The sequence below is a fragment of the Hyperolius riggenbachi genome, chromosome 7 (genome assembly GCF_040937935.1).
Source record: "Hyperolius riggenbachi isolate aHypRig1 chromosome 7, aHypRig1.pri, whole genome shotgun sequence".
NCBI lineage: Eukaryota > Metazoa > Chordata > Amphibia > Anura > Hyperoliidae > Hyperolius > Hyperolius riggenbachi.
Window position 1 is genome coordinate 212,943,494 of NC_090652.1, and position 22,873 is coordinate 212,966,366.

Here is a 22,873-nt window from a genome sequence, read left to right on the forward strand (position 1 = left end):
TTGCAGAAGATTTTCCTTCGGGTTTCTGAATGCTACATTTATGCTTGTGTTGATGGTTCTTTTTCTGTATCTTTTTTTGCTGGAAATATTCTGCTAGCGCTTCATGATCCCTGCAAATTTGGACTTCAGTGTCTGTCAATCATGGGAAACTGCACACCCATGTACAGAAAACCCACCACATAACGGGGCAGGAAAAAAGGGCGCATGCAGCAAGTGGACTAAACGGGCGCTGCCATAGGTGCCAATACAAAATAGTGTTTTTTGGACACCACAGCAGAAGTATGGGTGCCCAATGTATAGCATTAGCGGGCGCCATGACCCTGAATGCCTTTATAAAGTGAGACATTAATTAAAATGATTGTCCTTGTAATCCTCTTTTTTTAGTACTGACATAAACACAAATAAAGAGTTTCATGTACCAAATATGTCCAATGCTGAGAACGACAATGTTCACAGTGTTATACAAACTTTATTGTATTTCTGATGGACTTTTAAAATTGCTCTTCTAGATATTAGATGAAGTGTAAATAACGCAACCAATTATTTCTAAGCAATGTTTTTTTAAAAATAAAGTATTACATTTTTACAACTTGAGCAGTCTTCTTTCTTCTAATGTTTGACTTTCATGTGATTTTTTTTCCCACCTCCATAACCACATTAAGGTAAATCAAGAACAATTCCTTTGGATGAGTCCTTCTTCTCAGGTGCCTCCGAACTACAGCCAGAGGAAATCATGACATCTGTTTTTATCCCTTATTCTGAAAAGGTCAGTCATGTCACACACTTGTCAACTCCAAACAACTGACCATCTAGCCCTGCATAGAAAACAAACGCGTTGCTAGCCTACAGGCTAGCAATGTGTCTGTACAATGTCAGCCCTGCAATGTTGCCCAAAGGATCTGGTCTGGTTAGGAAACTCCAGCTGTGACTATAACTCAGTGCACAATTTAAAGTAAATGTATTGTTTATCTCAACACAAGCATTAGCACAATATGGATGAACCATTATGTATATAACTGCTTTGTTTGTAATTTAAACAGTTTAGGTAGCCATACAACTAGCCATGATGGGCAGATTCGACCAAGAGACAAAACTCTCACTGATCAAATCTGATTAGAGAGAGATCTGTCTGCTGCCCATACACTGCAAACCGATTCCCAATCAATTCGGAATCTGCCTTTGGTGCCGCAACTGCTGTCTCACCAGCCCAACGCTGATCCCCCTAATGTAAAATGTTTGTGTCCGTGTCTGCCGCTGGCTCCGAGCTCCATCTGCAATTTGCATACATGCGCCCCCCTGGCAGAATACAACTTCTGATGGCAGGGAAAAGATAGAAAAAGGTCAATAGTTCTTGTATTTAAACTCGGAGACACTTAATAGACTGCAATTGAGCAAAGACAATAAAACATTCAACCTACTCTGTAAATGTTTGAATACTGTATAAACTGAAACAATGGGATATCTAAAAAAGTCAATTTTAGGAGTAGGAGAATAAATAATACAATTGTATATCTCAGTTTACTTTCACCTCGAGTTCTCTTTAAGTCTCACTCTCTTGTTCGTTCCCTCACGCCCCTGCTCCATCACTCTCCTTTTGAACTCTGTGTAGGCCATCTATATTCCCCTTTTCACCTCCCAATAGCAGTTGTCTGTAGACCTCCTTGCCCTGTTTCCCTAATCCTATATACTGTATCAGGGGGATTTTTAAGATTTACATTAAGACAAACAATCATGTCAGCATCAATAATGTCTCTCTCAAACTTTTCTCACTCAATCACCTCCTATAGTCTAAGTGGTTCTCTGCACCAATTCACATGAATGGCCTCATACTCCATCTCAGCTGTGGGCTGCATAGTGGTGGAGTGTACAGCTCTCTCGCCTTGCAGTGGTGGGTTCCCAGTTTCATCCTGCATCCCAAAAACAAAGAGAAGTTAATTGGCTTCCCCCCAAATTGGCCTTAAACTATGATGAGCATATGACTATGGTAGGGATTAAGTTGTGGGGCACCCTGAGGAACAGTTGATGACAAAATGATATACTGCGTAAAGCACGGTGGAAGATGTCAACACTATATAAATGAAATAAAAAGCACCTGTATCTGTCAGAAACCTGTGCGGTTCTTGCTTTTTGCATCACAAACTCAGGAAAGGATCAAGCCTTTAAAGCATTGCTATCATATAAATCTGGCATAGCGGTGTCTGAACCCTCTAAACCAGTCATTATAGATTGACGGTATACAATGAAATGAATCAGAACACTCAGTATTTGATTTTATATAAAAAAATGTATCTGCTTATCATACACCATATATACAAAATATGAACAGTTCCAAGTAGCATTTCCTTCTAACAGTACTCCATCTCATCAGAACTTTATAGCCAAGCAATCATCAATCTTCTAAGTACCTTCAAAAAAGAATTATAAAATTGTGTTATGTAGAATAGGATCAAAAGTAATTTAATCTGTATCGATAGCTGTGTATCTAGTAGCTGTGCAAATCTTGTATTAAAGTGAATGTGTACCGCATTAAAAATAAAAAAGTCAGATACTCACCTAAGGAGAGGGAAGGCTCGGTCCTAATGAGCCTTCCCTCTCCTCTCCCGGTGCCCGGTCCCGCGCAGGATCCCTCGTAGCAGTATTCGACCAGTTTGGTCAAATACTGCCACTTCCGCCGCGAAGGGATGTTTCGGAAGCCTTCGGGAGCACTCGGGCTCCCGAAGACTGGCCGCTCCATACTACGCATGCGCAAGCGCCCTCTATGATCTAATCGAGCGTGCGTAGTATGGGGCCCGAGTGCTCCCGAAGACCTCCGAAGTCCCTGCGGCGGCGGACGCGAACAGGGGAGCCAGCGCAGCACCGAGGGCACCGGGAGAGGAGAGGGATGGCTCATTAGGACCGAGCCTTCCCTCTCCTTAGGTGAGTATCTGACTTTTTTATTTTTACAGCGGTAGCCATTGGCTTTAATCTTCTTGAAAAAAATAACATAAAAAATAGCTTCTAAAAGAACTTCTTGCTAACATCTTAACAGAACTTAATGCTAAAAAATCTATAAAGTAAATCACCAGAATATTAAGCATATTACCCCTTCTCTGTCATCACTTCAGCATTTAGAACCATGTCTGGAAAGGTAGCTTCTGCCTCGTGTGTCTTCTCAGAAGATTGGTAGACTAGTGAGAGCTATGAATTACAGCTCCTACTTGTATAGTCACTGGATGCAATATGGCTGCCTTATTTTCCCTCAATCTCTGGTTCTGATTGGTAGAGATTTCCATGTGTCACTCCTTATCATGTTTTGAATACCTAACATTTAAAATAACCATAATATGTTTTGTTTACAAATTCCTCAATTAACCACTTTACCCCCAGCGGTACGGATATCTCCGTCCCTTTTTCCATCCCATCACCCCCAGGGACGGCGATATCTGTACCTCCCGCGCTCCCGCCGCTGCCCACGTTCCCGCTCGCTCGTGCGCGCGCTCCCGCTCTTGTGCACGCCGCCGTCCACTTGCCCGGAGATCAATGAACGGGAAAAACCATTCCTGTTAGTTGATCTAAGCCCCCGCAATGATCAGCTGCTTCTATGAGAAGCAGCGATCATTGTGAGAAAAAAAAACAGTTTCCCAGCCTCCTAACACTTCCTGTACGCTTGCAGGTCGCATAAACAAAAAGTTACTGTGGCCATCTTATGGCCAAATAGTAAAACTACTCCCTAAAGCATTTATCATACACAAATACAATAGTTTTACACTAAAAAATAACTCATTACCTCCCACACTACCCAATTTTTTTTTTTTGTAATAAAAAAAATAAAAACATTTTACAATAAAAAAAAATACATAAATAGTTACTTTAGGGACTGAACTTTTAAAATATTTATGTCAAGAGGGTATAACACTGTTACTTTATAAACTATGGGCTTGTAATTAGGGATGGACGCAAAACTGAAAAACATGCACCTTTATTTCCAAATAAAATATTGGCGCCAAACATTGTGATAGGGACATAATTTAAATGGTTTTATAACCGGGACAAATGGGCAAATACATTTCATGGGTTTTAATTACAGTAGCATGCTTTATTTAAAAACTATAATGGCCTAAATATGAAAAATAATGATTTTTTTCCCACATTATTTCCTATTTTCCCATTAAAACACATTTAGAATAAAATAATTCTTGGCATAATGTCCCACCTAAAGAAAGCCTAATTGGTGGCGAAAAAAACAAGATATAGTTCATTTCATTGCGATAAGTAATGATAAAGTTATAGATGAATGAATGGAAGGAGTGCTGAAAGGTTAAAATTGCTCTGGTGCTCAAGGGGTAAAACAACTCAGTGGTGAAGTGGTTAACTTATCTGGGAATTGACGTAGTTTGGAGTATTTATACATACTGGCATTTGCTTATCAGCCTGTTTGACCCAGTTAATTAAAAATGGATGTCACTACCAGCCATCTTGTCTACATTCCTTTGCCTCTTACCTACTGGGTGACTTGTTTGCCCCCGACACTAGGACTTTTACATTTTAAAGAAATGTCATACCAGTGGCGTAACAATAGGGGCTGCAGCTCCTGCACCTGTGGGGGGGGGGGCTGGGGCCCCTCTAGGGTCCGCTCAGCGCCTTTTTGGGGGGCTGGAGGGGTCACAGCATGAGGAGAGAGCATGGGCACACGTCGGAGGGGAGGGGGGACAGTCCCCCCTCCCTCACATCAGGCTCTCCCCTCAGCGCTCCCTTCCAGCATCCACCGACGGAGGTTCCTCTCTCTAAGTGTCTGACACTACTTCCTGTTTAAACAGGAAGTAGTGTGAGGCACTTAGAGATCGTACCTGCGCGGTGGATGGAGGTATGTGTTCCTGCCCGCTCTGCTGCCGCTGATAGATGCTAGAGGGGAGCGCTGAGGGGAGAGTCTGAGATGAGGGAGGGGGGACTGCCCCCCCTCTCCACTGATGTGTGGCCAAGCTCTCCCCTCATGCTGCGACCCCTCCAGCCCCCCAAAACAGCCCTGAGCGGGCCCAGGGGGTCCCCATCCAAGTTTTTGCAGGGGGTCCCTGTGATTTCTAGTTACGCCCGTGTCATACGATCTTTTTCATGACATATTTCTGATAATATGTCCCTCTACTAATTAGTTTGGGATGTGTCTGTCTGGCCATTTTGACCCAGCAAAACTGTGAATTCCTGATATAGTAATTTAATGCTTATTGAAGTATACAGGGCTTCACCTCATTTAAATATAAAGCTTACTATATAATTCTTCTTAAAACAATGCATAATACAATTGCATATTAAAATTTAATAATTTAAAATCATTTTCCATGTTAATTTTCTTATGAGTTTCCCTGCCTGGAATATGCTGAAACGTCCAAGAGCAATATTTTAACCACTTCCCGACCGCCCACTACACAGGGGCGGCGGGGAAGTGGAGCCCTGCAGGACGGCCTCACCCACAGAGGCGGCAGTCCATTTAAGGGCATGGGCGGAGCGATCGCGTCATCCGTGACGCGATCCTCCGCCCGGGATCGAAGCACGGGCATTTTGTCTCCGCTCGCCGGCCACTTAGCAGAGCCGGCGAGCGGAGGAATCCGCAGGATCAGCCAATCCCTGAGTATAAGGCACTTTGTTAGGTAAACAAAGTGCCTTATACGTGCTTCCTCCTCGCCTCGTGGTCTCATTGTTCCAGAGACCACCAGCGAGGAGGAAGCACTTGTAAGTCTCACTGCACGCAGCTTGATTTTGCCCACAGCCTCCCTGATCACCCACCCCAGGCCTCATACCCCCCCTGATCACCCCAGCAGACCCCTGCCCAGCACCCTTGCACCCCTGCAAAACCCCCACCCCCCCCACCTGCCACTAACTAGCGACGCTGCCCCTTAGTTTAGGTCCCTAACTGCCTCCTAGTCACCCCTGATCCCCCCTCCCTACCTTTAGATCACCCCCACACCCCATCCCAGACTACCCCCCTGTATACTGTATACATTTGTATACAGCTACATTACCCTCTGATCCCCCTCTGATCCCCCTCTGATCACCTGTCTATCACCTGTCCATCAGCCCTCAGCACCCCCACCCATCAGAGCAGACCCTAACTGCCCCGCGGGGGTAACCGATCACCTGCCCAGGCCCTCGATTGCCCTCGTACCCCCCTTCTGATTACATCCCCTGCTGTTTGTTTACATCTGTCCTCCCCAGCAATCACTAACTGATCTTTGATCAGTAACCCCCTGTGTCTGCCTCTCATCAGATCAGGACTCAGTCTGCCCCGTGCAGGCTCCTGATCAACCCCCCATCCCCTCAAATCGCCCTCAGACCCCCCCCCTAATCACCGTCCAAGTGCATTGTATTTGACTGTGCTGCGCTTGTATTCGATTGTGCTGCGCTTGTATTCAATTGTGGTGTAATTGTATTTGATTGTCCCGTGATCGGCTTCGATTGCCCCGTGATTGTTTGATTGCCTGAGACCCCACTTCCCGCCACACCCAACCCCACCCTCCCCCCCACCACACCCAACCCCACCCCCCCCCCCCCCACCACCACCACCTCCAACCACCACCTTCCGAGTGCATCAGATTTGCTTGTGCTGTGATTGGAGTCGATTGTGCTGTAATTGTATTTGATTGTCCCGTGATCGACTTCGATTGCCCCGTGATTGTTTGATTGCCTGAGACCCCACTTCCCACCACACCCAATCCCACCCTCCCCCATCACCTTCCGAGTGCATCAGATTTGATTGGGCTGTGATTGGAGTCGATTGTGCTGTAATTGTATTTGATTGTCCCGTGATCGACTTCGATTGCCCCGTGATTGTTTGATTGCCTGAGACCCCACTTCCCGCCACACCCAATCCCACCCTCCCCCATCACCTTCCGAGTGCATCAGATTTGATTGGGCTGTGATTGGAGTCGATTGTGCTGTAATTGTATTTGATTGTCCCGTGATCGGCTTCGATTGCCCCGTGATTGTTTGATTGCCTGAGACCCCACTTCCCGCCACACCCAACCCCACCCTCCCCCCCACCACACCCAACCCCACCCCCCCACCCCCCACCACCTCCAACCACCACCTTCCGAGTGCATCAGATTTGCTTGTGCTGTGATTGGAGTCGATTGTGCTGTAATTGTATTTGATTGTCCCGTGATCGGCTTCGATTGCCCCGTGATTGTTTGATTGCCTGAGACCCCACTTCCCGCCACACCCAATCCCACCCTCCCCCCATCACCTTCCGAGTGCATCAGATCTGCTTGTGCTGTGATTGGAGTCGATTGTGCTGTAATTGGATTTGATTGTCCCGTGATTGTTTGATTGCCTCTGAGACCCCACTTCCCACCAACCCCAATACCTCTCAAATACTCCCTTTTTGCTAGGTAGGTGCTCTTTTTTTCTGGGTAGTCTCGGAGGAAAACCCCATAAATTTAGCAATCCAAAATGGCAAGAAGGGGGCTTTCCGATGACGAGGTATACAGGTACATGGACCAGTCGGATGAGTTCTTTTGGGAAGAATCATCCGTCGAATCTTCCGGGTCCGATTTTGAACCTGTAGAAAGCAGTGGTTCCCTGACCGATAGTGATGACGAGGCTATGGTCCCGGCTAGAGCCAGGCGTACCAGACCCCAAGTCGTTAGACCGCAGGTGGCGCAGGATCCGCCTCAAGGGCAGCAGGGTGGTGCTAGCGCTGTTGATAGTTTTCTTGGTGAGGCAGGCACCAGCAGCGCAGCATCTCCTGGACTTAGTGCCAGTGCTTCCGTAGACCCTGACGAAGTGGTGAGCGTCAGCATGGAAGTTGAAACTGGTACGGTGGCAAGTGCAGTAGTACCCCCGTCGCAGCCACCAACAAGAAGACGGGCCCGTAGTACCCATAGACTCCCAGAGGTGCTGGCACAACCAGATTGGCAATCCCCTGATTCCGCCGCACCCGTAGTGCCCCCTTTCACCGCCCAGTCTGGAGTCCAGGTGGCGACAGCTCATCTAGGAACGGCCCTAGACTTTTTGCAGCTGTTCATCACCCAGGTTCTCTTGGACTTAATTGTGGTTGAGACCAACCGTAAAGCCACACAATTCATCACCGAGCACCCGGAGAGCATGTATGCCCAGCCTTTCGGGTGGAAACCAGTCCAAGTTTCCGACATTAAAATCTTTTTGGCCCTTATCCTTCACTTGGGACTAATGAAACAGAATGTACTGCGGTCGTATTGGTCTACGAACCCAGTAAATCATGTTCCCTTGTACCCTGCTGCCATGTCCAGGACACGATTTGAGTCCATCCTGCGCTTCCTGCACTTCAACGACGACAAAACCTGTCATGAAAAGGGCCACCCTGCTTATGACCGGCTCCACAAAATTCGGCCCCTCATAGACCACCTGTCATCAACATTTGCAGATGCTTATATCCCTGAACAGAACATCTGCGTAGACGAGTCCCTCTTACGCTTTACCGGGCGCCTTGGCATCAAACAGTACATCCCAAGCAAGCGCGCCCGGTATGGGGTGAAACTGTATAAGCTCTGTGAAAGGGCCACAGGCTATACATGTCGTTTTAGGGTCTATGAGGGAAAAGACTCAAAATTGGAGCCGGTCGGATGCCCTGACTACCTGGGGAGCAGTGGAAAGGTTGTGTGGGACTTGGTGTCACCCTTGTTCCAGAAGGGGTACCATCTTTTTGTGGACAATTATTACACAAGTGTGGCCCTCTTTCAGCACTTAAAGTTAGAAGGAATCCGATGCTGTGGCACTGCGCGGCCTAGTCGCCAGGGCTTCCCCCAACGGCTCGTTACCACCAGACTTTTACGGGGGCAGAGGGTCGCCTTGCGTACTGAAGACCTGCTCGCGGTGAAATGGAGGGACAAGAGGGACGTTTACTTTCTGTCCACCATTCACACAGACACGACAGTCCAAATTCAACGGGCAACTGCGGTCATTGAAAAGCCCCTTGTCGTCCACGAATATAATGTCAACATGGGAGGGGTGGACTTCAATGACCAGAGGTTAGCGCCCTATTTAGTTACCCGGAAAACAAGACGCTGGTATAAGAAAGTGTCTTTTTATCTGATTCAATTGGCAGTTTACAACAGCTTTGTTCTCTACAGTAAGGCTGGGAGAACTGGATCTTTCCTCCAATTTCAGGAAGAGATCATTATGGACATCCTGTATCCAGGAGGTGCCAGGCCCCCCCCCCCAGATGCAACTAGCCGACTGCATGGAAGGCATTACGCCTATCAGCTTCCGTGTGCCCCAGGTCAACGCATCCGAAGAAAACGTTGCCGTGTCTGCAGCAGGGCTGGAACAAGGAGTGACACCGTTTATTATTGTCCCCGCTGTCCTGACCAGCCTGGTCTATGCGTAGGGCCGTGTTTTGAGAGGTACCACGAGCAGGTACACTATTAGAACCTAGGGAACTCCAGACACAGGAGTAGGCACACACTCAGTGGTCTTTCGCACATTGTCGCAGGGAGAGGAGAGGTAAGCTTGAAGACCAAACGGGTAAGCATAAAAATGGGAAGAAGGATCGGTTTCCATGCTTGATATTGCTGATCTGTCCTGGGTTGGCGATATAAGACGGCATGTTTGAATTTCCCTTGAGTGTGGACACCCCCGGTTTATATGTGATTTGGGCCTATGATGATGCTTTAATGCCACACAGAGTCATCTCTATTGGCAGGCATATTGCTGTATCCTACAGGCATAATGCTGTATACTAAAGTTCTGAGGCCCAGTCACATAAGTTGGTGGCTCACCCTGAGTGCAGGGTGGCACGGGGTGTCTCTCTCCTGAGGTTATCACTGCCATTGATGTGGAGGAAGATCTGCCATTGATGTGGAGCAAGGTATGTTTGCCGTTCATTTTTCCTTTCAGCCCAGAGTGCATTACTTGTATACCCAATATAAGGAGTATAGCAGAAACTCCTAATACTGGCCATACATGTAATGATTGCAGAGACCCTAAAATGCCAGGACAGACTCCACAAATGACCCCATTTTGGAAAGAGGACACCCTAAAGTATTATGTGAGGTGCACGGTGAGTTCATAAAAGATTTTAGTTTTTGTCACAAGTTAGCAGAATTTTTTTTTTTATTTTTTTTTAACAAAGTGTCATTTTCCGTTAACTTGTGACAAAAAATAAAATTTTCAATGACCTCACCATTCCCCTCATGGAATACCTTGTTGTGTATTCTTTCCAAAATGGAGTCATTTGTGGGGTTTGTTAACTGTCCTGGCAAGTGGGCGGGGTGCTAAATTTTGAGCACCCCTGTAAAGCCTAAAGGTACTCATTGGACTCTGGACCCCTTAGCGCAGTTAGGGTGCAAAAAGGTGCCACACATGTGGTATCGCCGTACTCGGGAGAAGTAGTACAATGTGTTTTGGGGTGTATTTTTACACATACCCATGCTGGGTGGGAGAAATACCTCTGCAAATGACAATCTTTTGATTTTTTTACACACAATTGTCCATTTACAGAGTTATTTCTCCCACCCAGCATGGGTATGTGTAAAAATACACCCCAAAACACATTGTACTACTTCTCCCGAGTACGGCGATACCACATGTGTGGCACTTTTTTGCACCCTAACTGCGCTAAAGGGCCCAAAGTCCAATGAGTACCTTTAGGATTTCACAGGTCATTTTGCGGAATTTGATTTCCAGACTCCTTCTCACGGTTTAGGGCCCCTAAAATGCCAGGGCAGTATAGGAACCCCACAAATGACCCCATTTTAGAAAGAAGACACCCCAAGGTATTCCGTTAGGAGTATGGTGAGTTCATAGAAGATTTTATTTTTTGTCACAAGTTAGCGGAAAATGACACTTTGTGAAAAAAACAATACAAATCAATTTTCCGCTAACTTTTGACAAAAAATAAAATCTTCTATGAACTCACCATACTCCTAACGGAATACCTTGGGGTGTCTTCTTTCTAAAATGGGGTCATTTGTGGGGTTCCTATACTGCCCTGGCATTTTAGGGGCCCTAAACCGTGAGGAGTAGTCTGGAAATCAAATTCCGCAAAATGACCTGTGAAAGCCTAAAGGTGCTCATTGGACTTTGGGCCCTTTAGCGCAGTTAGGGTGCAAAAAAGTGCCACACATGTGGTATTGCCGTACTCGGGAGAAGTAGTACAATGTGTTTTGGGGTGTATTTTTACACATACCCATGCTGGGTGGGAGAAATACCTCTGCAAATGACAATCTTTTGATTTTTTTACACACAATTGTCCATTTACAGAGATATTTCTCCCACCCAGCATGGGTATGTGTAAAAATACACCCCAAAACACATTGTACTACTTCTCCCGAGTACGGCGATACCACATGTGTGGCACTTTTTTGCACCCTAACTGCGCTAAAGGGCCCAAAGTCCAATGAGTACCTTTAGGATTTCACAGGTCATTTTGCGGAATTTGATTTCCAGACTCCTCCTCACGGTTTAGGGCCCCTAAAATGCCAGGGCAGTATAGGAACCCCACAAATGACCCCATTTTAGAAAGAAGACACCCCAAGGTATTCCGTTAGGAGTATGGTGAGTTCATAGAAGATTTTATTTTTTGTCAAAAGTTAGCGGAAAATTGATTTGTATTGTTTTTTTCACAAAGTGTCATTTTCCGCTAACTTGTGACAAAAAATAAAATCTTCTATGAACTCACCATACTCCTAACGGAATACCTTGGGGTGTCTTCTTTCTAAAATGGGGTCATTTGTGGGGTTCCTATACTGCCCTGGCATTTTAGGGGCCCTAAACCGTGAGGAGTAGTCTGGAAATCAAATTCCGCAAAATGACCTGTGAAAGCCTAAAGGTGCTCATTGGACTTTGGGCCCTTTAGCGCAGTTAGGGTGCAAAAAAGTGCCACACATGTGGTATTGCCGTACTCGGGAGAAGTAGTACAATGTGTTTTGGGGTGTATTTTTACACATACCCATGCTGGGTGGGAGAAATACCTCTGCAAATGACAATCTTTTGATTTTTTTACACACAATTGTCCATTTACAGAGATATTTCTCCCACCCAGCATGGGTATGTGTAAAAATACACCCCAAAACACATTGTACTACTTCTCCCGAGTACGGCGATACCACATGTGTGGCACTTTTTTGCACCCTAACTGCGCTAAAGGGCCCAAAGTCCAATGAGCACCTTTAGGCTTTCACAGGTCATTTTGCGGAATTTGATTTCCAGACTACTCCTCACGGTTTAGGGCCCCTAAAATGCCAGGGCAGTATAGGAACCCCACAAATGACCCCATTTTAGAAAGAAGACACCCCAAGGTATTCCGTTAGGAGTATGGTGAGTTCATAGAAGATTTTATTTTTTGTCACAAGTTAGCGGAAAATGACACTTTGTGAAAAAAACAATACAAATCAATTTTCCGCTAACTTTTGACAAAAAATAAAATCTTCTATGAACTCACCATACTCCTAACGGAATACCTTGGGGTGTCTTCTTTCTAAAATGGGGTCATTTGTGGGGTTCCTATACTGCCCTGGCATTTTAGGGGCCCTAAACCGTGAGGAGTAGTCTGGAAATCAAATTCCGCAAAATGACCTGTGAAATCCTAAAGGTACTCATTGGACTTTGGGCCCTTTAGCGCAGTTAGGGTGCAAAAAAGTGCCACACATGTGGTATCGCCGTACTCAGGAGAAGTAGTACAATGTGTTTTGGGGTGTATTTTTACACATACCCATGCTGGGTGGGAGAAATAACTCTGTAAATGGACAATTGTGTGTAAAAAAAATTAACAAATTGTCATTTACAGAGATATTTCTCCCACCCAGCATGGGTATGTGTAAAAATACACCCCAAAACACATTATACTACTTCTCCTGAGTACGGCAATACCACATATGTGGCACTTTTTTGCAGCCTAACTGCGCTAAGGGGTCCAAAGTCCAATGAGCACCTTTAGGCTTTACAGGGGTGCTTACAATTTAGCACCCCCCAAAATGTCAGGACAGTAAACACACCCCACAAATGACCCCATTTTGGAAAGTAGACCCTTCAAGGTATTCAGAGAGGGGCATGGTGAGTCCGTGGCAGATTTCATTTTTTTTTGGTGCAAGTTAGAAGAAATGGAAACTTTTTTTTTTTTTTTTTCGTGTCACAAAGTGTCATTTTCCGCTTACTTGTGACAAAAATTAATATCTTCTATGAACTCACTATGCCTCTCAGTGAATACTTTGGGATGTCTTCTTTCCAAAATGGGGTAATTTGGGGGGTATTTATACTATCCTGGAATTCTAGCCCCTCATGAAACATGACAGGGGGTCAGAAAAGTCAGAGATGCTTGAAAATGGGAAAATTCACTTTTTGCACCATAGTTTGTAAACGCTATAACTTTTACCCAAACCAATAAATATACGCTGAATGGGTTTTTTTTAATCAAAAACATGTTTGTCCACATTTTTCGCGCTGCATGTATACAGAAATTTTACTTTATTTGAAAACTGTCAGCACAGAAAGTTAAAAAAATCATTTTTTTGCCAAAATTCATGTCTTTTTTGCTGAATATAATAAAAAGTAAAAATCGCAGGAGCAATTAAATAGCACCAAAAGAAAGCTTTATTAGTGACAAGAAAAGGAGCCAAAATTCATTTAGGTGGTAGGTTGTATGAGCGAGCAATAAACCGTGAAAGCTGCAGTGGTCTGAATGGAAAAAAAGTGGCCGGTCCTTAAGGGGTAGAAAGCCCTAGGTCCTCAAGTGGTTAAAGAAGCGCCCAACTTTTCAGTTTACAATTACATTTTGCAAAAAACGTATACATATGGCAGCTTTTCCCGCATGAACAAACTGCTAGAATTCTGACATTATCTGTTCTGTTACTAATTTAACTAACTCTTCCTTTGCTATTTCTTACCACACTGTCACGTAGCAGCATGCGGTGGGTGGGGTGAGTGGGGAGAACGATGCTCTTGGCCGGTGCTTGTGCAAGTGAATCCACCAGGTTAATCACTGGCCGAGATGTCGGGATGGAGCATCAGGGCTGTTGTACACACACTAGATTCTCCCAGGGGAGATTCTCACAGGGGTGGTTGTTTGTTATCTCTGCTGAGTTTCATCTAGCATGTGTAAGAGGTGTTAGGGGGATCATTGGCTACTTTGGAAAGGGCCATTTCTGTGGAGTGGTTGGAGCAGAAGCCAAATGCTACTACTTTATTATTATTTAGTATTTATATAGCGCCGACATCTTCCGCAGCGCTGTACAGAGTATATTGTCTTGTCACTGAATGTCCTTCAGAGGATCTCACAATCTAATCCCTACCATAGTCCAATGTCCATGTATGTATTGTGTAGTGTATACAGTATATTGTAGTCCAGGGCCAATTTAGGGGGAAGCCAATTAACTTATCTGTATGTTTTTGGGATGTGGGAGGAAACTGGAGAACATACAAACTCCTTGCTGATATTGACCTGGCTGGGATTCGAACCGGGACCCAGCACTGCAAGGCAAGAGTGCTAACCACTAGACCTAGTGCTGCCTACTTTATACTCTTATTGATCTGTCTTCAGCACATGACACTGTTGACCACACTCCTCCAAATATCTTTAGGTATAAAAGGTATTGTTCTTTCTTGGATATCTTGCAATCTCTTTTGCAAGGTATTCCATTATCTCTTATTCAAACCATATCTCCTTTCCACATCCTCTGTCTGTGGGGGGACCTCCAGGCTTCTTTTCTCTATTTATTAACATAGACTCAGAAAATTAATAATTTGGTCTTCAGATATGTGTATGTATATTTATAATCCCTTTTTACATGCTATACAACAGTGAAGAGATGCTCTAACCAGTCATCACCTGACATAAATACTGGCTGCCTGCAGTTTATTGACTTATTGAGGTTGACTATTGTCTAATTAAAATGGCACAGTGTTTGCATGTTGCATTCGCCTACCAGAATATGCAGGATCTAAAGCCACCTCTCTGCCATTCCTGTAGGAGTTGGCCCACGATATTATCCCTTTTTGTTTCCTGTATCTTGCTGTACATTTTGTTAGTCATAACATTAGTCACTGTGATGTTTGTTGTCTGCTGACTTATTTTGTGTATTTTTTCATGTTTTTTTCATGTTTACCCATATTTTGCTTCTTACTTTGCATAGCGCCATGGACAATAGTGCTTGATAAATAAATGACTTCTTGCTTTTTTTCCGTACAGAACCAGTTTGTATCTGCATTCAGACAAGCTCAAAGGGAGGAAAATGCTTATGCTTTTGTTATTGCTGGGATGAAAGTGCAGTTTAAGGATGGTACTGATATCATAAAAGAAATGAACATTTTCTATGGTGGTGTCAGTTCTACAACTGTATATGCAAAGAACACTGGGAAGGCTCTCACAGGAAGGTGGGTTTCTCTGATTTAGATCAAAAGTTTGACTTATTTTTACTAATTGATCTCATCAGAATATTTGCATCATCCATCATCCAGGTATATTATAACACGTTCCCAAAGACGTGGAATAGAATTAGGAGCCGTTTGTGGGGCATGTCACATAGTCAGTGTGACCTTAGAACAACGGTCCATGTCTTGAAACAAAATTTGCCTGGTTCTTCCTCCTATCATTTGTAGGTTTTTTTAAGCAAGATTACACAAGCAGTGGATGACACATTTTACTTGTTTTAACCTCTCTTCACAAGAGGTTTTTGCATATTCATTTTTTTCCTACTTCACTTTAGTTTTTGTATATATCTGAAGGTGGGTGGTAGCTCCAGAAATGTGTGCCAACCATGAGATTGTGAAAAAGGGTTTGCCATTCGACAGGGTGGGCCATTTATATGGATACACCTTAATAAAATGGGAATGGTTGGTGATATTAACTTCCTGTTTGTGGCACATTAGTATATGTGAGGGGGGGGAAACTTTTCAAGATGGGTGGTGGCCATTTTGAAGTCGGCCATTTTTAATCTAACTTTTGTTTTTTCAGTAGGAAGAGGATCATGTGACACATCAAACTTATTGGGAAAACGTATTGGGAATTTCACACAAAAAACAATGGTGTGCTTGGCTTTAACGTAACTTTATTCTTTCATGAGTAATTTGCAAGTTTCTGACCACTTATAAAATATGTTAAATGTGCTGCCCATTGTGTAGGATTGTCAATGCAACCCTCTTCTCCCACTCTTCACACACTGATAGCAACACCGCAGGAGAAATGCTAGCACAGGCTTCCAGTAGCCATAGTTTTAGGTGCTGCACATCTCGTATCTTCACAGCATAGACAATTGCCTTCAGATGACCGCAAAGATAAAAGTCTAAGGGGGTCAGATCGGGACACCTTGGGGGCCCTTCAACTGGCCCACGACGACCAATCCACTTTCCAGGAAACTGTTCATCTAGGAATGCTCAGACCTGACACCCATAATGTGGTTGTGCACCATCTTGCTGGAAAAACTCAGGGAGCGTGCCAGCTTCAGTGCATAAAGAGGGAAACACATCATCATGTAGCAATTTCGCATTTCCAGTGGCCTTGTTGTTACCATTGATGAAGAATGGCCCCACTATCTTTGTACCCCATATACCACACCCTACCATCAATTGTTTTGTTCCAACAGTGTTGGAGGGATCTATCCAATGTGGGTTAGTGTCAGACCATTAGCGGTGGTTTTGTTTGTTAACTTCACCATTCACATAAAAGTTTGCCTCATCACTGAACAAAATCTTCTGCGTAAACTGAGGGTCCTGTTCCAAATTTTGTTTTGCTCATTCTGCAAATTCAGTGATCTGGGTCATCCTCGTTGAGATGCTGCAGTAGCTGGAGTTTGTAAGGGTGCCATTTGTGAGTAGCTAATATCTGCCGAAGGGATGTTCGACTAATGCCACTCTCCAGTGACATGCGGCGAGTGCTACACTGTGGGCTCTTGCTGAATGAAGCTAGGACAGCCACTGATGTTTCTTCATTAGTGACAGATTTCATGCATCCACATTTTGGCTAATCCAACCCTGAACCAGTTTCACGAAACTTAGCAAGCAGTTTGATAACTGTAGCATGGGAGATGGGTGGTCTCGTAGGGTGTCATGCATTGAAATCAGCTGCAATGACCCGGTTACTGCGTTCACCAGACATCAACACAATTTCTATCCGCTCCTCACATGTTAATCTCGTCGACATGTCAATGGCTGTAAACAAAGAGAAACTTGTAAATAACTCATGAAAGAATAAAGTTACGTTAAAACCAAGCACACCATTTTTCTTTTTTAATTCCCAATAAGTTTGATGTGTCACATGACCCTCTTATTGAAAAAACAAAAGTTGAATTCAAAATGGCCGACTTCAAAATGGCCACCATGGGGTCACCACCCATCTTGAAAAGTTTCCACTCTCTATATAAAAATGATCCTAAATGTCCTGAGCAAGAATCCTCTCCATCTTGCTAGAATCAAGGTATGGCCTAAGTGTCTGTCCTAGTTTAAAGTTTGCTTTTGGTGCTTCTGTTACATTGGTAAGTGTTCATGGCAATACGCCCTTGGGGGAAGAAGGTTCAGATCTTTGCCCACAAAGACTATACTTTAACAAAAAAAATAAATGTTTAACAAAGGCATTATTGCAATAAATGCCAAAAGTGTTTAAATTCCTACTGGAAACTCAGATAGCTCACATCACTCTAAGAGGTAAAGATATACACTACAACTGCATATCTTACCACGGATAAGCTCAAACTTGGGCTGAGACATGACCTGAATGTAGAGTATATGTGCGTGTGTGTGTGTGTGTGTGTGTGTGTGCTTGTTTGATACTGATAATGTCATTGCAAACCCCCCCCCCCCCCCCCCCCATTGGCCTTTGACTACAATAAAGCCTATAGATAACTATGGTAGAGATTATGCATCAAGCTCCTTATGAGGGACATTTACTGTGGACTAGGACTGTGGACTCTAAGGTACTGTGAGAGGTGTGAATTCATAATAAATATAACATTTTCTTACACAATGTTCTGCTTCATAAAATAAAAATAGCTTTTGCACCAGTTCATACAACCTCAACAGCTTTAGTCGTATGGGAACACAGCAGGAGAGTAATAGATGTCAACTGAATCAATTTTTATACTTTTTTTTGTTTTGTTTTTGCACAAGTAAAATGTTTTGTGAATGTGAGCTTTAAAGTACCCCTGAATGAGGCTGGGGGTGGAGAGTAGGTTGCCTGAAGACTCAGCATACTGCATATCTGCAGACCAGTCAGAGTGCCCATGCAGCTGTCCACTACCAGTGATGCCTACAATGTGCCAGAACTGGAGCATGCAGCAATGGATGAAGGGGCCTTGGGCTAATGAATCACATTATCTTTGGCCTCCAAATTCCCCAGATCTCAGCCTGAAAAAAACAAGTGTGATCCATTGAGGGCGACTTTCAGGACTTAAAATCTGCTGGTAGCTGAGTTGACTTTACAGGCCTAATAGTTGTTATGTGGTCCTCCTTGTAGACATTGGGATGATGACATGCTGGATGAAGGCTGCCGGAAGCTCCTCAATGATGTGCCTATTTCTCCCTCTGCTGTTGATGGCAAAGTTGAATATAGGAGGTCTCTGATCATCAGTTTTTTATTCAAATTCTACCTGCAAGTCCTGCAATATCTACAAAAGCCAGTAAGTAACAGTACATTTAAATATTAACTCAATTCAGATGTTATAAGGTATAATTCTCTTTTTTTTTTCAAAAGTATGTTTGCTTTTACTGAGTTTGATGCAAGATGAGCCATGAGGTATAGAAACTTGTTTGCACGAAGACTCTCAGAGCAGATTTTTACTTCAAATGTAGAACTTTTGAAGGAGTAAAAAGACTACATTCACTTTCTCCATGGGGTTTTGCTGCACCCAACCCCCAATGTCGGCAATGCTCCCTCCTTCTTATAGCTGCAGGTTCTGTCATCTACCACCTAGGTTCTCAACGTGTGGTATGCGTACCCCAGGGGGTACTTCTGATGGTTCCAGGGGCTACTTGGGCTTTATATACTTAAAGAATAACAAATTTAGAGTTTAAGAAAATGATAAATCTTATTTAAACAACACCAAATTAGTATTTTAGCTAATTAAAAACAACAGAAAATGCTTGGAAAATGTCTAGAACCAATTATCATGTACTACGATTAAATAGATTTGTCAAGGGGTACTTGTGATAATGTTTACTATGCTAGGGGGTACTTGGTGAGTACAGGGTTTTAAAAGGGGCACATACCAATAAAATGTTGAGAAACACTGATCTACCATACCTCTAAAGGTAGCCACTAACGATTAGAGATGGCCCAAACGGTTCGCCGGAGAACTTGTTCGCGCGAACTTAGCTGGTTCGAGTTCGTGGTGAACCGCGAACACTTAGCGAGTTCGACCCACCCCCTATACTACATCATTGTGCTAAATTTTGACCCTCTACATCACAGTCAGCAGACACATGGCAGCCAATCAGGCTGCACTCCCTCCTAGAGCCCCCCTTATAAAAGGCAGCAGCGTCGGCCATGTTCTCACTCTGTGTGCTGCTGTATTAGTGAGAGAAGGGAGAGACATTGGAGAGATAGGGAAAGTGATAGTTAGGAGGTCTGTTAGCTTGCTCCTTGCTGATATTTGTTGATGAAAAGTACCCCAAAACAGCTCTTTTGAGAGCTAATGTTCTTCTGGTGTGTGTGTGTGTGTGTGTGTGTGTGTGTGTGTGTGTGTGTGTGCGTGCGTGCGTGCGTGCGTGCGTGCGTGCGTGCGTGCGCGCGCCACTGACACTGCATATACAGCCCTGTCTGTCACAGCCGGGCCTTGCTAATTGCTGTACTGTGCCAGGCCCAGCGCATTCAGTGCATACCTTTCACTGCCTCTGTGTGACTGCACATTGTATTATGCAATACCACCACCAGTCAGTGCATACTTTTTCCCTGCACCTGTGTGACTGCACAATACTATTATACCACCAGCAGTCAGGTCAATAAAAGTGTTCAGTACCTCACCTTTATCAAAATGAATGAGGCATGGATCCCGGAGGGCTACTGCCTGCCCGAAGACTAAGTAAGTCCTCACACACAGCATCTCTGCCTGCACGCCGTGTGACTGCCTGCCCCAAGACTAAGTCAGTCCCCACACAGCATCTCTGCCTGCAGGCCGCTTGACTGCCTTCTCCGCCACCACCAACAGGGTCCAGGACTTCAGGTGGATTCCTGAATTTTTATGGCTGCTGCTGCTAGTGGCGGCTGCTACCAAACATAATAATAATTTTTCTGGTGCGTGTACATGCCTGCCTAATTTTTCTGGCTGCACTGCGGCTGCAACAACAAAACAAAAGCAATGTACATGTGTCAATTCCCCTTCGTGATCGTTACCTTGCCGCGGTGAAGGGGCTTGCGTATCACAATGAAGCAATGACCTATATGAGTGTGTTGGGGGGGTCACACCCAAGATAATAAGGTCGTTGCTTCATTGTGGACAGACCAAATTCGATCAGCTGGACAGTCTCTGTTGTTCTGTCATTGAGCTGCCTCAGCCCGACCATATGGGCTTGAAAACTGCCATCACCTGCATTCTCGCCATCGTGCGCACCAGTCCAGCACGGCCGTCACTACACAAACAGCTATTTGCGGTGCGTTACACAGTGAGTTTGGTCTGTTAGTGTGAAGCAGTACACTACTTACACTAACTGCTGATCCATGTACACACATCAAGATGTTTTCAAGCACTTTAGGCCTCCAATTTAGCATTGCAATGTGATTTCTGCCTTTTAGGGATTATAACCCTGCTGTGCGTCAAATATGTAATTTTCCCCAGGACTTTTGGCATGTATCCCACTCCGCCATGCCCCCCTCCAGGTGTTAAGCCTCATCTACATGGTACAATTTTCCATCAGATAGACAGATCTATTAAATACATCTAATAAGAAATTGCATCGTGTGTAGACGTCCAAATTGATTCAGATCAATTTTGCAATAGATTTTGCTTTGATAAGTACCCAGAATCTATTACAAAATCTAACGCAATCCGAATGGACCGGTTGGAAATTATCTAATAGATCCGTCTAATAGATCTGACAGAAAATTGTACAGTGTAGATGAGGCTTTAGACCCCTTGAAACATCTTATCCATCACTTTTGTGGCCAGAAACAGTGTTTGTAGTTTTGAAAGTTCGTCTGCCCATTGAAGTCTATTGCGGTTCGAAAAGTTCGCAGGTTCGCAAACTTTTTCAAAAGTTCAAGTTCGAGGTTCACGAACCGAAAATCGGAGGTTCGAGCCATCTCTACTAACGATACAATCTGCTGAACAATCGTTTACGAATGGATATTCATATGAACGATCAGAAATGATTATTGGGGACCGCTAATAGACAAAAATCTAACCAATCCTGTCAGATTAACCACTCTAAGGGCTGAAGATGGTATATCTACGCCCTGCAGGATTTCAGTTCCTACACAGGGGCGTAGATATTCGTCTATTGAAGCAGATGGCCACCGCTCACAGGTACCCGCCGCCCGAGGTTAGATGAATGAATAGGAACACAATTCCCATTCATTGATGTAAGTCCACGTGTCAATGATCGCCGACATCAATGAGATGCCTGCATCATTGCATCTTCCATAGTAACAAGTCCACGTATTACTTCCTGTTTAGCGTACTGATAGTCTTTGCATTACTTCATCTCAAGTATAAATGTTATTATTTTGGAGAAGATAAAAGGGTTGCCTTAAAGCGGTGAAACCCTCCTATCCCAGAAATGTATGAACACTCCCAAATGAAAGCAGTGCTATGCAGTTATACACACTTCCCCCACTATTGTGGAAAGCACCCCCATCTCTTTTGGCCAATAGCAGAACTTCAGCTTCAAAAAATGTGTTGGATTTTATCTACTAACAAAGGCAGAACTGCAAATCGGGGACCCACAGCAAATATTTCATGGCTTTCCTGACCCTAGGCGAAATCTTCTGTTTCTACATGTATGCAGTGGTGTAGCAATAGGGGATGAAGACGTTGCGACCGCATCGGGGCCCTTAAGCCAGAGGGGCCCCAAGGGTCCCTACCTCAATCACAGTATTAGCTCTCTATTGGTCCTATGATGGTAAATATCACTTCTACAGATGCTTTGAATATTAGTAATCATGAATTAACTGTTCCCCATCCCCTTCTTGTACCTCTGACATTATGGTTGTCCTTGGCAGGTTTTTGGTGCACAATATCAATTGTTATATATAGAGTGCTGGGGGGAGGGTCAATGTAAAGCTTGGACTGGGCTCCTTAGCTATGCCACTGCATATATGATTGGACAAGGCAATGTATAGTATACCACCGATATCACTCTGTTCTTATTGCTAGCAATGTACAGTTATAACTTCTGGAGATAATATATGTAGAGATCAGTGAAAAGATTAAGGAGTAATTGGTCCCCCTCTGCCCCATGGCGCCATATCAGCTGTTATGGCTATTGCTATACCACCACAAATCAGTGTTGACCCTTTCTTGTGACTTTACATTTAATATTGATTGCCTGGCCCAGAATTACATCACAGGAGCCTATAGGCACAGGTGTCCTGGCACCCTAGACTTCACCCTCCACCTACAAACATCCTCCAAACTGCGCTGCAAGAGTGCTGGCTGGCCCAGCTGTCAATTCTCCCTTACTTCCCTTGCCTGCTATAGGTAGCTACATGTGCCTTTTACTATTAGGTAGCCAGGGATATCCTTAGTATTAGATAGCTAAAGGTGTCCCAACTGATCTGGTGACTGGAATGCCAAGACCCAGATGAGTAAACTCTTATTCACACTCCATTCAGGACTCTGCATAGGCAAGGCAGGAGGGAGGCACTTGGGAAGGGGAGTGAGACGCCTTTCCAACTTCCAACTTCAGGCGCCTGTAGGCACATGCCTACAGTGCCTTATGGTAAATGCAGGGCCGGCCCTAGACTTTTTGCCGCCTGAGGCAAAAAAATTATTGCTGTCGCCCCCCC

At 44.4% G+C, this 22,873-nt stretch overlaps 1 protein-coding gene across 4 annotated transcripts in view; it reads left to right on the forward strand.

Moving 5' to 3' along the window:
* LOC137524808 (aldehyde oxidase 1-like) overlaps positions 1–22,873 on the forward strand; it is a 279,754-nt gene that overhangs the window by 129,490 nt on the left and 127,391 nt on the right. For all 4 annotated transcript variants that reach the window (XM_068245130.1, XM_068245132.1, XM_068245133.1 and 1 more), the window contains 3 exons: positions 663–766; positions 15,131–15,315; positions 18,389–18,551. In XM_068245130.1, coding sequence (XP_068101231.1) covers positions 663–766; positions 15,131–15,315; positions 18,389–18,551 — 452 coding nt within the window. The remainder of the gene's footprint in view (positions 1–662; positions 767–15,130; positions 15,316–18,388; positions 18,552–22,873) is intronic.